Source organism: Mus caroli, unplaced genomic scaffold (genome assembly GCF_978045245.1).
Source record: "Mus caroli unplaced genomic scaffold, Mus_caroli_1 scaffold_17, whole genome shotgun sequence".
Lineage (NCBI taxonomy): Eukaryota > Metazoa > Chordata > Mammalia > Rodentia > Muridae > Mus > Mus caroli.
The window spans coordinates 7,844,443-7,860,052 of record NW_028227272.1 but is presented as its reverse complement, the minus strand read 5'-3'; the positions used below and the strand labels follow the sequence as shown (position 1 = coordinate 7,860,052).

Here is a 15,610-nt window from a genome sequence, read left to right as displayed (position 1 = left end):
TGCTGGGAACTGAACCCCCATCTTTTGAAAGGGCAGCAGTGCTCTTAAATGCTGAGCCAATTACCAGACCCAGTTAATTTTTGAGGTAGTGTTTCTTGTGGTGAACTCTGGTCTTGATTGAGTTCCTGATACTTCTGCCTCATCCTTCTGAGGATTAGAGGTGTGTACCATGGCACACAAACCTGAAAATAACTATTTTATGGTGCCTTCTTTTCTGCATGTGAGGCAACTTATATTTCAAAACTTCTCTATGCATATGATTTCAGAGTAGTGTAGTTTTAGTTTGTTAATTGTAACAGAGGTGGGAAAATGGAAAAGTAATCTGTAGCTAAATCTTAGATATTTTAGTTGTTAGTACACAGGCAAAGCATTATGCTTTATGTAGAGCCACTGTGAATGGAACAGTTACAGATGTAGAACTATGGTAAAAAGTGATGAGCTGATGGCTCAGATCCCACAGGGACTTTATAACTGGATCCACAATAGGAACCAGCTCGTGGGAGAGCCCTTAACTAAATAGAGAGATTTCTGTCTCAGTTTATACAGTTGTCTCATTCCTCAGAATTTCCCTGAACCCTTGGATTCACGTGTAAGATGGGCTTAGAATCTGGATTTGGATTGTAACAGAGCAGACTTTTTCCTGGTAAAAAGTGCTAGGTAGGTATTTCAAACTACTACCACCCTGTGGGATGACAGGGTGACTTTGGCATAATCAAAGCAGATTTGAACATTGCAGGACTTCTCTCCGGACCTTGTTCTCCATGCATAGTAGCTTTGCTTAACCATTGTAGCAAGTAAAAATAACTCCATAGATTCCCAAGGGCCCGTGCTGTTGTAGAACCATAATCTGAGCTAACTTGGATGGAGAACCCTGAGCTGCAGAAGTCATTCAGAACTCTCAGTTGTTTTCTAGAAATAACAGATATTTTTAAATGATGGCTAGTGTCCTATCCAGTTCTGCAAAGCCTTTTAGGCTATTTTATACCTCAAGGTATACCAATAATAAGGAACTGTATTCCTTACACATTTCACATTTCCTGAGAGGAATCTCAACATTGGGAGGTAGTGACAGGAGGGTTGGAGTTCAATGCCTTCATCATCTATATGGTGAGTTTGAGGCCAGCCTGAACTACATGAGAGACCTCGTCTCAAAAGAAAGACTATGTGAATGCATTTGTGTGTGTGTTATATATGAACATAACACACACACATAATACACACACACACAGCTGACAAGATGGCTTAGTAACTAAAGGTACTTTGTGTCAAGCCTGATGATCTGAAAATTAAAAGTAATACATCATTATGTCATATCAACTTTTCAGCAAGGAAATGGGAATTCTAAGGAATCCCTGGGCAAGCACTTGGTATATAAGCATAAAGAGAGCACCACTTTCCTAGTCACTCCCCTGTTCTCCAGAGTCTGGAGAACAAAGGTCTGTCTCCATGTAGGAAGCAAAGAGGTTTGAAACTCGGTTCATCTTAAGGTTAACTTAGTTGGTAACTGTCTAAGCAAAGTGTGCTGATTAATGGGATAGTAACACAGTATTCCTATGAGCCCCACCATGCTCATTTCACAGCAGTTCTTCAAACTGGTGTTTTAACTTTGGCTTTCTTAAGCAGAGTCTCTGGTTTGTAAAGGCTTAGCAGTCTGCTAACATACTGGAGTTACAGATGAGGGCTTGTGCCACCCACAGTGATCCAACCTGTTCATTTCAGGTCCTTCTAAATTGAGAACTTATAGTTCTATGTACATAGCAGGGAAAAGAGTGAATTTATTTTTAGAAAAAGATAGAACTTATTTGAGCCATATTAGTCAAATTAGCAAGATGGTATATTGTGCCTTTTGCTTTGTTTTTTTTTTTCCAAGACAGGGTTTCTCTGTGTAAGTCTTGGCTCTTCTGGGACTGAGACTGGCCTTACACTTACAGAGATCCACCTGCCTCTGTCTTCTGAGAGCTGGGATTAAAGGCATGAGCTACCATGCCTAGCTAATCATGCCCTATTTTTAAGTAAAAAAAAAAAAAAATGAGACTTCAATGGGTGAAGATTGTTGCTTTAGAAATGTCCTTAGAAATGGACTCTGTGGGGCCAGAGAGACCAATCACTGGTTAGGGAGATTGCTGTTCTTCCAGAGGACCTGAGTTTGGTTCTCAAAACCCACATCAGGGACATCACAATTGCCTGTACTGACCTCCAGGAAAATGCACATGCACATAACATACATTTACAGATATAAATATATAAATACACATTTTAAAAAATGGCCTCTCAAAACTCTGAAGAGTTTGAGCATTTGTACTGTATTTGTGGGCAGAAAGCACGTCAAGGTGGCTTTGTTTGCTGACTTCATATTGTTTTCTTCATATCCTCTTGAAAAACTTTAAAATGTGTTTTAATTTTGTGTATGTATGTTTCCCTGCCCCACACGAATGCTCAGTGCTCACAGAAGCCGTAGGGCACTGGGTCTCTAGGAACCGGAGTTGCAGATGATTGTGAGCTGCCATGGGTGCCAGAAACCAAACCGCATCCTCTGGGAATGGTGGGAGTCATCTCTCCAGGCCTAGCACCCCAGCCTTCCCAGGTTTCGGTTGTGGGAGCTGGTTCATTCCTGTTGTGGGAGCCAGGGATGGAACTCAGACCCTTAGGCTTGCCCACTGGATTATCTCACTGACCCTGAATAACTTACGAAAAACTTGACACATACCCCAAAAGTCTGTGACTGTTGTCTTGGTTATTTTGTAATGTGATGCACCCCTCTATAGTCAGGAGGTCCTCCATAGAAGTAGCTCTGCTGCTGAGCTCAGGTCACAGAAACATTTGGTTGTGACACTTGAGAGGCAATAATGGTGTCAGGAGGACAGGGGCAAGAAAACTGCAAATTGCTTTACCCTCGTTCTAGGACCTCTTGTACCCAAACCAGACAGTCCTGATCCTTCAGGTACCAGTGTAGGGACACTTGTTCTGATTCTTTATTAACAGATTGGGAAGCTTTCCTGTAAATACTCAATATCTACTTGTAATGTGTATTTAACTCATGTTTTTACTTTCTAGAGCTTTCTTTTTACTTTTTAAAACATGGCCTAAATGTTATCTTTATTATTTTTTAAAATAGTCATTGGGCTAGAGAGATTGCTCAGTGGGTAAAGGCATTTGCTACCAAGCCTAAGGACCTGAGTTCAATCCCTAGGATGACTCGATTTAAAGACAGGTTATCCTCTGACCTCTAAGAGCATGCTATGGTGTGTGTGTGTGTGTGTGTGTGTGTGTGTGTGTGGTGAGACTCAATCCAAGGTCTTTCAAAGGTTAGGCAAGTGCCCTAATACTGAACACACTACTGACTCTCACCTAAAATATTCCCTTCAGCTGGGCATGATGGTGTATGCCTTTAATCCTAGAACTCTGGAGGCTGAGGCAGGTAGATTTCTAAGAGTTCAAGACCAACCCAGTCTTCATACTAAGCTCCAGGCCAGCCAAGGCTATATAGTGAGATCCTGCCTCAATAAATAGATAATAAAATAAAATTAAAATCAAATTCTTTCAAAGTACTGCTCATCCATTTTAACATTAAAAACAAATGATTTTCCTCCTGTGACAGGCGCAAAGAGTCCTAGCTGAACTATGGAGAAGGGTTTGTCTTTCTTTGAAATTTATGTATTTATTTTTGAGACGGTTTTCATATATAGTCCTGGCTGGTTTGGAATTTGCTTTGTAGACCTGGCTTGTTTTAAACTTCATGATCTCTCTCTTTTTGCCTCACAAGTCCTGGGGTTAAAAGCACACATGGTTAATTTTCATTAAAAGAAAAAAGGAAGGATTTATTACTATTTTATTCAGAGTGACTGACTGACTGACTGACTGTTTTGCCTGTGCATATGTCTGTCCACCACATGCCTGGAGAAAGCACTGGGTCACCCTGGGGGTGGAGCTATGGGACTTATAAATAGTTTCAAGTCACCATATTGGTACTGGGACTCAAATCCATGTCCTCTGGAAGAGCAGCCAGTGCTCTTCTGAGACAGCTCTCTCTCCATTTCCTATATTTTTTATTTTTGCAATTCATTCTGTAGACCAGGCTAGCCTGTATATAACTCATGGTAAGTCACCTACTTCAGCTCTCTCACTGCCCTCACCCCACTCTACCCCTGCCCTATTCCCATGCCCCAGAGTTGGGATTACAAGCATGAACTACCACTGAGTAATTTCATTTTAGCCGTAACTATCACCTTAGAAAGCGTGAAGCAGGGTTTATTTGTTTCTTGTTTAATACCTTATGTTCTAGCACGGGGAAGTAGTTCTGTTTCTACAATTATGAGTTTTGGTAACTGTTGAGTTGCTATTCATAGTCATATGAAACCTGTTTTGCCTCTGCAGGTGTTGTTTGTGGCAATAAACTGTTGGTGGAACCAGGGGAAATGCAGAAAACAGAAGCATTTCTTCTATTTTCCTGTGATACATCTGTATCATCGGAGGTAAGGGCTTGTGTTTCCAGTCCCACTTGTATTCATCAGTTAATCAGGGCACTTTTTTATCCAAAATGATTAGTCACTGTGGAAAATTGAGAAAATGCAGATAGGCAAAAATAAGTTTAAAAAGAGTAAGGGAGTTTGATGATTACATCAGCCATGTGCAACCTGGCTGTTTTGATTGTCCTTTTCTCTGAGTATATATGTCTGCCCTCTAGTTGTAAGCCTGAGATCGGAAAGAACGTAATATTATTTCTGAAATTGTTCTTCTGCGAACATAAGTGTGTTTACATCAGTGTATGTATGCTACACACTGATTTTAAAAGGTGAATTACTCCATTGTATGGCTGTACATTTTAGCTACTCAAAACTGTTACACAATACAGAAGTATACCCTGTTCCTTAGCCTGTTAACCTAATAGTGCAGCATGCTCAAGATAATAGCTTTTGCTAGGCATGGTGCCTATGCCAGTAATCTAAGCTTCTTGGGAGGCGGAGGCAAGAGGGTTATTTGGGGCCAACCTGGACAACTTAGTCTCAACCAAATGGCTGGGAATATTAATTTAGTAATAATGGGATTTCCTAACATGATCTTGGGCTCGTTCCCTAGCCTTGCAATGAGGAGGAGGGGATACAGTACCATTTCTTGCAGTTAAGAAGAAAATTGCTAGTATTAATTACTACTAGTAATACTGAAGTGACAGAGGATGGAACCCCAAGTTTCCTGATGATTTTATTTTACTGTTTTGTCTCCAGTTGTATTCATTTGCCTAAAGTGTCAAGCTACCTGTGGTTTTTATTTTAGACTATTTTGTTCTTGTTTTTTAATATTTATTTTTAGTTATATGTATCTGTGTGTGTCTGTGTGGTATGAGCACATATAAATGCAGAATGTCATAGCCCTTGGAGCTGGAGTTACAGACAGTTGTGAGCTCCCAGGCACAGTTGCTGGAAACCAAACTCTGGTCCTTTGCAAGAGCAGTTACATCCTCTTAACTGTAGAGCCATCTCTCTTAGGCCCAAGATTTATTTTATTATCGATTTATTTATTCTTTGTGTGTGTGTACTTAATATATGTATGTATATGAACTATATGCATACCAGAACTTGAGGCAATCGAAAGGACAACATCATATCTGCAACTGTAGCTACAGGGGATTCTGAGCCATCAAATTGGTGCTGGGAATCAAATCCAAGTTCTCTGGAAGAATAGGCAATGCTCTTAACCATGGAGCCATCTCTCCAGCCCATCCATCCATCCATCCATCCATCCATCCACCCATCCATCCATCCATCCATCCATCCATCCATCCATCCATCCAGTTTGTTTAATTTGTGAAGGGGTGACAGGACCTTACTATTTATTTATTTATTTATTTATTGGTTTGATTGTTTGTGAGTAGTGGCAGGATCTCACCATGTAATCCTGGCTAGCTTGGAACTCACCATATCAGCCAGGGTTGTCTGGAACTTGGAAAGATTGGCTGGCTTTTGTTCCCTAGTGCTGAGGTTAAAGGCATTTTCCGTCAAGCCTTCCTTTGTTGGTTAAGGGGTCTCATGCTGTAGCCTAGCCTGGCCTAGAACATAGTGGTCCTGCCTTAATCGCTCACAGGAGCTGGGAAATGGGCATCTGCCACCACATTGGCTTTAAGCTAGTCGCTTCTGCTGTGTATATGTTAATGTTTGCTTTTGCAGCTGTGGATGTTACCTGGTATTTGAAAAAGCTGGTTTTGGGCTATTTATTTAGAGACAGGGTTTCTCTGTGTAGCCCTGGCTGTCCAGGAGCTCACTCTGTAGACCAGGTTAAATTTGATTTAGAGAGCTCAGTCTGCCTCTTCCTTCCCAGTGCTGGAATTAAAGGCTTGTGCCACCCCATCCAGTTTATTTATCTTAATCTTTGAGGTGGCCTCATTCTGTATCCCAGGCTAGCCTTGAACTGATAATCTGCCAACCTTAGCCTTCTAGAGCAGAAGATGGCATTTAGGCTTCAGTCAGTGTGATTGGTTTAAAGTCCATGAAAGGCCAAATGGGTAAAAACTTGATTAGTGAGAGCTTTACTTTTAGGGGTTCCTTTCTCCTTCTCATGTACCTCCTGGGTCTCATTGGTAGGGATTCACAGTAATCATTGACAAACTGTTAGTGACAGACTCTATCCTTTTTCTTCTCAGTTCCACACCTCTGCATAAACTGTTGTACATTGTAGTGTTTTCCTAAACAACTGATTTATTTAGGCAAGACTACATTTTCCACTTTATATGAAGTGCCTGTGGAATCAGAGGAACAAGCTAGCTTCACTTGGTAACCATTTAGATTGGTTTCAAATCTCCCCACTCTGCTTCTCATTCAGTAGGTTCTTCCTCTGCTTTAAAGGCTCAAGTGGGGAGTCTTAAATATCAGGTACAGTCCCAGTGACCATCTCAGGCCTAGTTCCTCTTTATAGAGGTCAGGAGAAAGCAGTGTACTGAGCAGTGATGCATTTACCCTGCTAAGGTCCCTGTGTTACTCCTTGGCTTTGACTAGTAGGGTGGTTAAAATTTTGCACACTGCCAGAGGTGGATTCAAGTTGATGTGACATTAAAATGAGCATTCCCTTGAATTGAGATAAAGGTCATTTTGAGAGGCACAAGAATACACATTAGCTGTTTGTGTTCCCAGCTTCTATAGATTTTAGAATCAACAGTCCAAGCCAGGTGTTTTGCTTCATGCCTTTAAACTGAGAACTCTGAAGGCTGAAGCAGGAGGATTGCTGTGAGTCTGAAGCTAGTCTGAGCTACTGTCTTAAGGTTTGTAAAGAGACACCATGACCACATCAACTCTTATAAACAGGAAACATTTAACTGGGACTGGTTTACAGGTTCAGAGATTTAGTTCATTATTGTCTGGGCAGAATTATGGCAGCGTACAGGCAGGCAAGGTGCTAGAGAGGGAACTGAGAATTCTACATTTGGATCCGCAGGTAGCAGGAAGAGAATTGGCTTGAGCTTCTGAGGCCTCAAAGCCCACTCCTTAGTCATCCATCTCCTCCAAAAAAGCCACAACTACTCCAAGGCCACACATCCTAATAGTAGCACTCCCTATGGCCCCAAGGGGGCTTTATTTAAAAACAAAACAAAACAACAACAACAAAAAAAACACTGCAGCTACTATGTGGAATTCCGTTTTAAATGCAGGGTACCTATCCTAGTGCCCTGTTTTCTGCACTGGGGCTTTGAAATGCCCACAATTCATCTTAGCCTGCTGCTTTACTTACTTAAGGCTGTTCAGATGCCTTTCTGCTCACCCTGTCACTTAGGATGCAGTGTGCTGGTACAATAGTGCTGAGGCACAGAAACTCCCCAGATACCTGTTCATGCTCTGGGAGTCTCGGCCTCAGTTTTATATGTGATGTGCATGATTGCTCCTGGGCACTCCTGTCACTCACAAGCCTTTCCTGTTTACAGTGCTCACACTCCCACTGGGGCTCACGCCTGAGCAGATGCTGCTGTTTGTGTATTTTGTTGCTGCTGTTGCTCATATTTACTGTAATGCTTTTATCTTTGAGCTACTTAAACTAACAACGTTCTGCTTTGTGGGCTAGGTTTTGGGGTGTGTATTGATGCCATCCCAAAGCTGATGAAATAGAGTTTGGAACATGGAAATGGGTTCTCACCACCTGTTAGTGACCAGGAGCTCTAGATCAGCTCATCCTACACTGATGACTACAGTTTGGGATTTAACACTTGTATATCTGCATCTTGAGATCTTGTTGCCCTTTACAGTTCACTAGGACACTTTACTAGGAAAACTCAGCAAAGCCTAAGGCCTTGAATAGATGAGATTTCTACATGGATTGGCCTTTTTGCTGGACAAAAATCTGTTATTAGATGTGTTCTTGATTTTTCTTTTAATCTAACTCATTGATTCATTGGTCCATTTATTCATTCATAGTATATTTGATACAGGTTCTAATGTAGCCCAGGCTGGCCTCAAGTTTAATATAGATATAGATACAGATACAGATACAGATACAGATATAGATATATGTAGCCAGTCTTTGCTACTTTGTGAGTTCCTCTTTTTCCCCACTCTTTATTCCCCTGGTTTCACCCCTAACATGGAAGAGAAACAAGGATAAAAGGGGGTGAAGAAATATGAAAACTCCTGAATCTAATTTCTTTCCTTTTGTTCTTTGACCACAGCTACTAACAAATCTCAACCAGCCTTCCTAAATAGCCAACAACTATCAACCCTGCCTCTCAGAGGTCTTAGCACTATGTACCCTCTGAATAGTTCCCAGAATTCCAAACATAACACAATTGCAGAAATGATCTGCAGATGGCAAAACCATGCTTCTGCTAGAGCATGAGGCAAATCATGGTCAGTTGCTGAGAGGACAGTCTGAAGCATTCCCACATTCCTACTCCTGGAATTAAAACAAAGCACATTCTTATAATCTGTGTTTTTTAAAGAAACACAAACTCCAGAATTGTCATTACAGATACAGATTTAGATACAGTTATAGATATAGATACAGTATAGCTATAAATATATCCAAGGATCACCTTGAACTTCTCTACCTGGGAGTGCTGGGATTAAAGGTGTGCACTATCAAACTTGGCCTTTTTTTTTTTTTCTTTAAATTAAAATTTGTTGGCAACTAATAGGTTTGGTGATGATGTTGGTAACTGAAAATTTTTTTTAATTAATATTTTTCATCTATGTAGTTCTGACTGACCTGGAACTCACTATGTAGTTCAGGTTGACCTGAAACTATCCACCTGGCTATGCCTCCCAAATGCTGGGATTAAAGGTGTATAGCACTGTGCCCAGCCACTTGAGTTGATAGTGTCCTTATTTCTGTCTCCCAGCCATGCTTGTAGAATGCTGTGCTTGCCTCTGTTCCTTTGTTGTTGTATCCTTCAGTGTTCACTGAAGAACTTATCTCATGTGTTTGAATTTTTATAACTATGTTACACCATCATGAGTACAGCATGTTTGAAATTCTTTCCTGAGCTCTGTGCATTGCTGCTGTTAACAGTAAACTTAATGTCAATCTCTGTAGAGAAAAGAATGGTTGCAGAATTGCTGAATTTCACATGTCCCTGCCCCTTGTCATTCAGTAACATTTGTGTCTATTGTAGGCCATTGAGAGAGACTAGAGAGACTTTGGATGAGTCTGTGAGGATATTGAAGCAGCCTGGTGAAAGTCTGGTTAGTTTAAGAGGATCCCCGTGTTACTGTTTCATAGCTGGATCAGATTCCAGCAGCCCAAGCATAGCCACAGGGACCAGAGGAAGATCATTTATAGACCTCCTGACTTAATTTGTTCTGTGGTGATAACACCTTAAGCAGGTGTCAGGTTCACTTAGCGTAGTGATCCTTTGTCTGGGGACCTTCGGGAATATTAGTAATTACTTTTTAATAGACAAAGGGTCAACTGGCCAGTGTTCATCTCACAGCTTCATGTAAAGGAATCTGTCTGTACATGCTGAGTATTAGAGCAAAGATCCTGGAATTCTTTAGTATGTGGCTAGCTTCCAAGGCCAGCCACCTTTTTCTTTCTTTAGTAGAAATATTATGGGAACTATTTTTTCTTTTGGAGAACAGGAGAGTTTAATTTGCAGCTGGATTAAGATTGATCTCATAGAAGTGCTTGTATCTTCCCCACCTAAAATGCTGATTCTCTGTTTACCTCCTGAGCAAAGCAGGTTGCTTGCCTCTGAACCAGCTGCTAAAGTAAAGATGTTTTCATTGTATGGTGTTGATGGCTTTTGTTACACATTACAGGTTTAATGCATGGTGTATTGCTTTTATTTTGGTGCTAGTTTTGGACCAATCGAATACAAAGGCCCCATGAGTGCTGTTTACATTGAGAAGTTTGTTCGCCGGGTGATGAAACCGCTTCTCTACATCCCATCTCAATCAGAATTGCTAGATTTTCTCTCCAACTATGAGGTACCTATCTTTCTTATCTCCTGGTCCCAATGCTTTTTACTTGGTAGAACTGGATTGTTTGTATTAAGTGGTTTTTAGTTTACTTTGTTTTATTTTGGTGTATATTAATTAATTGTACAAGATAGTAGGTTTCTTTTTTTTTTTTTTTTTTTTTTTTGGTTTTTTGAGACAGGGTTTCTCTGTGTAGTCCTGGCTGTCCTGGAACTCACTCTGTAGACCAGGCTGTCCTCGATCTCAGAGATCCCTCTGCCTCTGCCTCCCAAGTGCTGGCGCCACCACTGCCCAGCAATAGTAGGTTTCATTATGAAAAAAGTCTCCTGGATTTCAGCAATTAAAAAAATTACATTGGTGGCTGGAGAGCTGGTTTAGGGATTAAGAGCACATACTGTCCTTTCAGAGACCCCAGTTTAATTCCCCACACCCATTAGGTGACTTGAAACTGACTGTAACTCTAGTTTCGGGAGATCTCATACTCCAGTTAAAAGCTCCATGAGATTCTAATTATAAGGATAGCTGGCTAAGTGAGCATTAAAAGGCCAGACTACTTGCAAAATCTTATCTCTGTTTTGTTTGGAGATTTTAAACAGATGTTGTTCTTGTCTCACAGTTGACTAGGATATGGAATTAGTTCATAGTTTCTATGCAGCTACTCTTAAGAATATTCTGAGGCCTTATAATATTGCACAATGAGGACCTGGCTTTTCTTGTCAGTTTTAGTTTAGCTTTTGACTTGGTGGTTAAGAACACTTGTGCCTCTCCTACATGACTCAGGTTCAATTCTAACACCTACATCAGTTGGCTCACAGCTGCCTGTGTCTTCAGTTCTAGGGTATTTGAAGCCCTCTTCTGGCTTCCATGAGCATGCCCACACATACACATAATTAAATAATAAAATAATTTTTAAAGGTTTATTTCGTGTGTATGGGTGTTTTGTGTGCTTGTATGCCTGTGCACCAAATATATCCTGGTGTCCACAGAAGGATGAAGAGGATGTTGGGCTGCCCTAGGACTAGAGTCACAGATAGCAGCACTGGGTAGATGCTAGGAATTTAACCCAGATTGTCTGGAAGAGCAGCCTGTGTGCTTAACTGTTGGGACTAAACTTTGATTTTTTTTTTTTTTTTTTGCAAGAGTAGCAAGTTAACTGGAGCTACCTCTCCAGCCCCTACAACAAATCTTTATTTAAAACAAAACAACCAAAATAACAGCAACAAAAACCCTGGAAATATACTCCTTTCTGATTTATTTAAGTCTTTTTGGTTTTTGGTTTTTTTGAGACAGGGTTTCTCTGGGTAGTCCTGGCTGTCCTAGAACTCTCTATAGTCAAGGCCTTTTTAAATAGAAAATATTTTAGCTTACTAATGTTGCTTTTTTTCCAGTGGCCCTGTTGCCAGCTTCAATACCTCTTAAATTATTGTTATTGTTAGAAGATTTTATTCTCTTGGGTTGCTGGGTGGGGTAGTGAATGCCTTTAATCCTAGTACTTGGGAGACAGAGGCAGGTAGAGTGTGTTTGAGGCCAACCTGTTCTACATTGTGAATTTAGGCCAGCAAAGCATACATATTTTAAGAACAAAAACCTAATCCTTAATTTGCATTATCTTTTAAAATAACTTAAAATTCATTTATTTAAATTGTTTTATTTATTTATTTATTTATTTATTTATTTATTTATTTTCCTTTTGAGACAGGGTCATCCTGACTAGCCTAGAACTCACAACGTAGACTAGCCTGGCTTGGGACTCATAGCATCCACCTGCCTTTGCCCCTTGAGCACTGGGATTAAAGGTGTGCACCACCACATTTAGGTTAAAATCGTTTTTAGAAAAAAAATATTTTTGTCGTGTGTATGTTTGTGTGAGTCTGTTTATGTTACTTGTTTATAAGTGCCTTTGGAGGCCAGAAGAGGGCACTGGATTTCCTGGAACTAGAGCTTCAGCACCATGTGTGTATAGGGACTAAACTTGATTTTTTTGCAAGAGTATCAAGTGCTCTTAACTGCCAAGCCATCTTCTCTCCAGTGTCTGAGTTTTCTTCTTTGAGGTAGGGCTCTCATGAGTCCCAGCCCAGCCTTGTCCTCCGAGCACAGTTGAGTCTGATCTAGGGCCAGTGATCCCATCCCTCACCTCCTCAGTTGTTTGGGGACTTGAGATGAGGGCAATGCTTTTTTTTAAAAAAAGATTTATTTATTATTACACAGAAGTACACAGTAGCTGTCTTCGAACACACCAGAAGAGGGCACCAGATCTCATTACAGGTGGTTGTGAGCCACCATGTGGTTGCTGGGATTTGAACTCAGGACCTTCAGAAGACCAGTCAGTGCTCTTAACCACTGAGCCATCTCTCCAGCCCCCTTTGTTTTTGTTTTGAGGGGTCTTGGAAGTAGGGTTAATAGTTAGTCCAAGCTGACCTCAGACCCTCAGCAGTCTTACTGCCTCAGTGCTCCTATAGATTGGCAGTAGCACCTGAGCTACTGGAGGTAGTTCTCCAAACTAGTGAAAAACCTGATGTCAGGCTTAAGTCAAAGCTTAACTCTGCTACTGCCTAACTCTATGGCCTTGGGCTGATGATTTAGCCTCCTTATTCTCATTTATAAAGCAGAAATAATCTAGATAAGCCAAATCTCTAAGCAGTCAGGAGGGCAGAGGCATAGTGAGACTCTAAGAAAACAGAAAAACAAGTAAAAATTAAGTAAAAAAGAAAAAAAGAAAAGAAATCACCGGGCGTGGTGGTGCACGCCTTTCATCCCAGCACTTAGGATGCAGAGGCAGGTGGATTTCTGAGTTCAAGGCCAGCCTGGTCTACAAAGTGAGTTCCAGGACAGCCAGGGCTATACAGAGAAACCCCGTCTTGAAAAACCAAGAAAGAAAGAAAGAGAGAGAGAGAGAGAGAGAGAGGGGCAGGGAGGGAGGGAGGGAGGGAGGGAGAGAGGGAGGGAGGGAAAGAAAAGAAAGAAGAGAAGAAAAAAATTTAAACCAATCTTATCAGTAAAAATATTTTGAGGAAAATTCTGGATGTTAGGATTGCAATAAAGACTTTAAATGTTATAATGATAATGTTGAAATACCTTATTCATGAGGATTTTTTTTTAATAATTAAGAGATAAAAAGTGATCTGCAGAGATCAACAGCTGCCATCCTTCAGTCTTGCCCTATTGGCATGTTTGTAGAGTACTTTGCCCAATCTTGTCTTATTTATCTTCTAAAAGGGAAAGGAAAAGAGAAATGAGAGAGGAGCTACAAAATAACAGCACATAGCATTAAAGCTTCAGCAATCTACATATGTGGCAAAGATGGATCTGTCTTCTCCTGAGAAAGTGTGAGAGGCAGCTCTGTCATTCTTCAGCTGTGTCAGAGGAAGGCTTTGTTCCTTTGGTTTTGTTGTTTATTTTGAGGCAGGGTTTAAGGCTAGCCCACACTGGCTTCAAACTTGCTGTGTAACAAAAGATGACTTTGAATTTATGGATCCTTCTGCCTCCACCTTTGTGGTTCTGGGCTTATAGGACAGGCATCAACACTCCTAATATATGTTGAGCTGGACATTATCCCAAGGCTTCCTGAACCTTAGGCAAGCACTTTGCCAACTAAATTACAGCTTCACCCCTCTGCTGCATTGATTTTTTTTTCTTTTAAAATATATTTAAAACTGGGCACTGGTGGTCAATGCCTTTATTCCCAGCACTTGGGAGGCAGAGGCAGGTGGATCTCTTTGAGTTCAAGGCTTTAGTGGTCTACCTACTGTGTTCCAGACCACCTTGGGGTCTCACAAAAACCAAAACAACAACAACAAAAAAATCCATGTGTATGGTTTTGTGTGTGTGTGTGTGTGAGAGAGAGAGAGAGAGACAGACAGACACAGAGAAAGAGAGGGGTGAGAGGTGGTGGTGTCAGTGTCACACAGGAGTGCATTTGAAGGTAGAAACTTGCAACATGCACATATGGCTGTCCAAGGCCATCTTTGGAAATGAGTCCTCTTCTTCCATCATGAATTTAAAGGATGAAACCAAGGGCGGGAGTTTTGTGGACTAAATGCTTTCTTGAGCCTGTTGTTGGCTCATTCTGCTTCACTTCTTACAGAGGGCACATGTCATAGGTAAAGGGCTTAGCTGTCTTCTCTAAATATTTGGCTAGACAATCCCTCTGGTACTCTTGCCTTCAGGGGTGTTTAAAGGTTAGAAAAAGTTTTCAGAAGGTTCATAGATTTCTGGTCAAGGAAGTATTGTGTTGTCTCATGTTTTTGAGATGATGGTCTGTGTTGCCCAGACTGGCTCTGAAGATTCTCCTTCCTCAGCCTCTCTAATAACTAGGACCATACAAGAAAGTAGTAACTCAGAGATGTTACAAGTCCTTTTTATTTATTGTTTCAGTGTTGCTAGTGTATCTGTACCAAAGAGAGAAAGGTGTGCAAATTCTTGGTGTTTTCTCTTGCATCCTTAGTATTTGCATTTCAGTGATACCGTCAGAGATCATGCATGGTCTAAGTGTTGGCCTGGCCCTCCTGTGTGGTTCACCAGTGTGGAACCCACTTATGTAGAGTGATGTACCTCAGTAATTTAGTCTTTGAAGCAGTAAACAAATGAGTGTTAACCAGAGGGGACTTGAATTTTAGACTTCTGTTGTCTTGAACATGACCTGCTTTCTCCTAGAAGCTATGAGTGACATTTATGTGTTTGTGACATCTTTGTTAGACTTTTTAAAAAAATTATGTGTATGAGTGTTTTGCCTTCATGAATATCTGTGTACCATGGACATGCAATTCTTGTGCATGCCAGAGAAGGTGTTGGGTCTCACAGGGCAGGAAATATAGGTGGTTGTGAGCTACCATGTTGTAAATCAAAGCTGGGTCCTCAGGTTTGTCATAGTGGCAGGCTTTATTGATTTGCTCATGACCACTGTAGGTATATTTGTGATATAGGTCCTCTGTACAGACCAAGAAACCAGGTAAGCCAGGAGCAGTGGTGCTCGCCTTCTGTCTCCCAAGTGCTGAGATTAAAAGGCATGCCAGGCAATATTTAGTTTCTTTATGGCATTTAAAATCCCTTTCCTTCCTTCCTTCCTTCCTTCCTTCCATCCATCCATCCATCCTTTTATGACAAAGATTCAGAAGGTGTTGGCTTTTTAATTTGGCTATAATTTTATTTGTTTTTATGAAATAACAAAAGACAAGGCCATGGCTGTCAGTGCATATTAAAGCAACAGTTTGCTATTTCTG

At 40.9% G+C, this 15,610-nt stretch overlaps 1 protein-coding gene across 2 annotated transcripts in view; it reads left to right on the top strand.

The window, feature by feature from the left end:
• Positions 1-15,610, top strand: part of Txndc11 (thioredoxin domain containing 11) — a 58,848-nt gene that overhangs the window by 6,937 nt on the left and 36,301 nt on the right. Inside the window, exons 3-4 of one of the 2 annotated variants that reach the window (XM_021184568.3) lie at positions 4,375-4,472; positions 10,271-10,400. In XM_021184568.3, coding sequence (XP_021040227.1) covers positions 4,375-4,472; positions 10,271-10,400 — 228 coding nt within the window. The remainder of the gene's footprint in view (positions 1-4,374; positions 4,473-10,270; positions 10,401-15,610) is intronic. The other variant, XM_021184570.3, reaches the window with a different exon arrangement.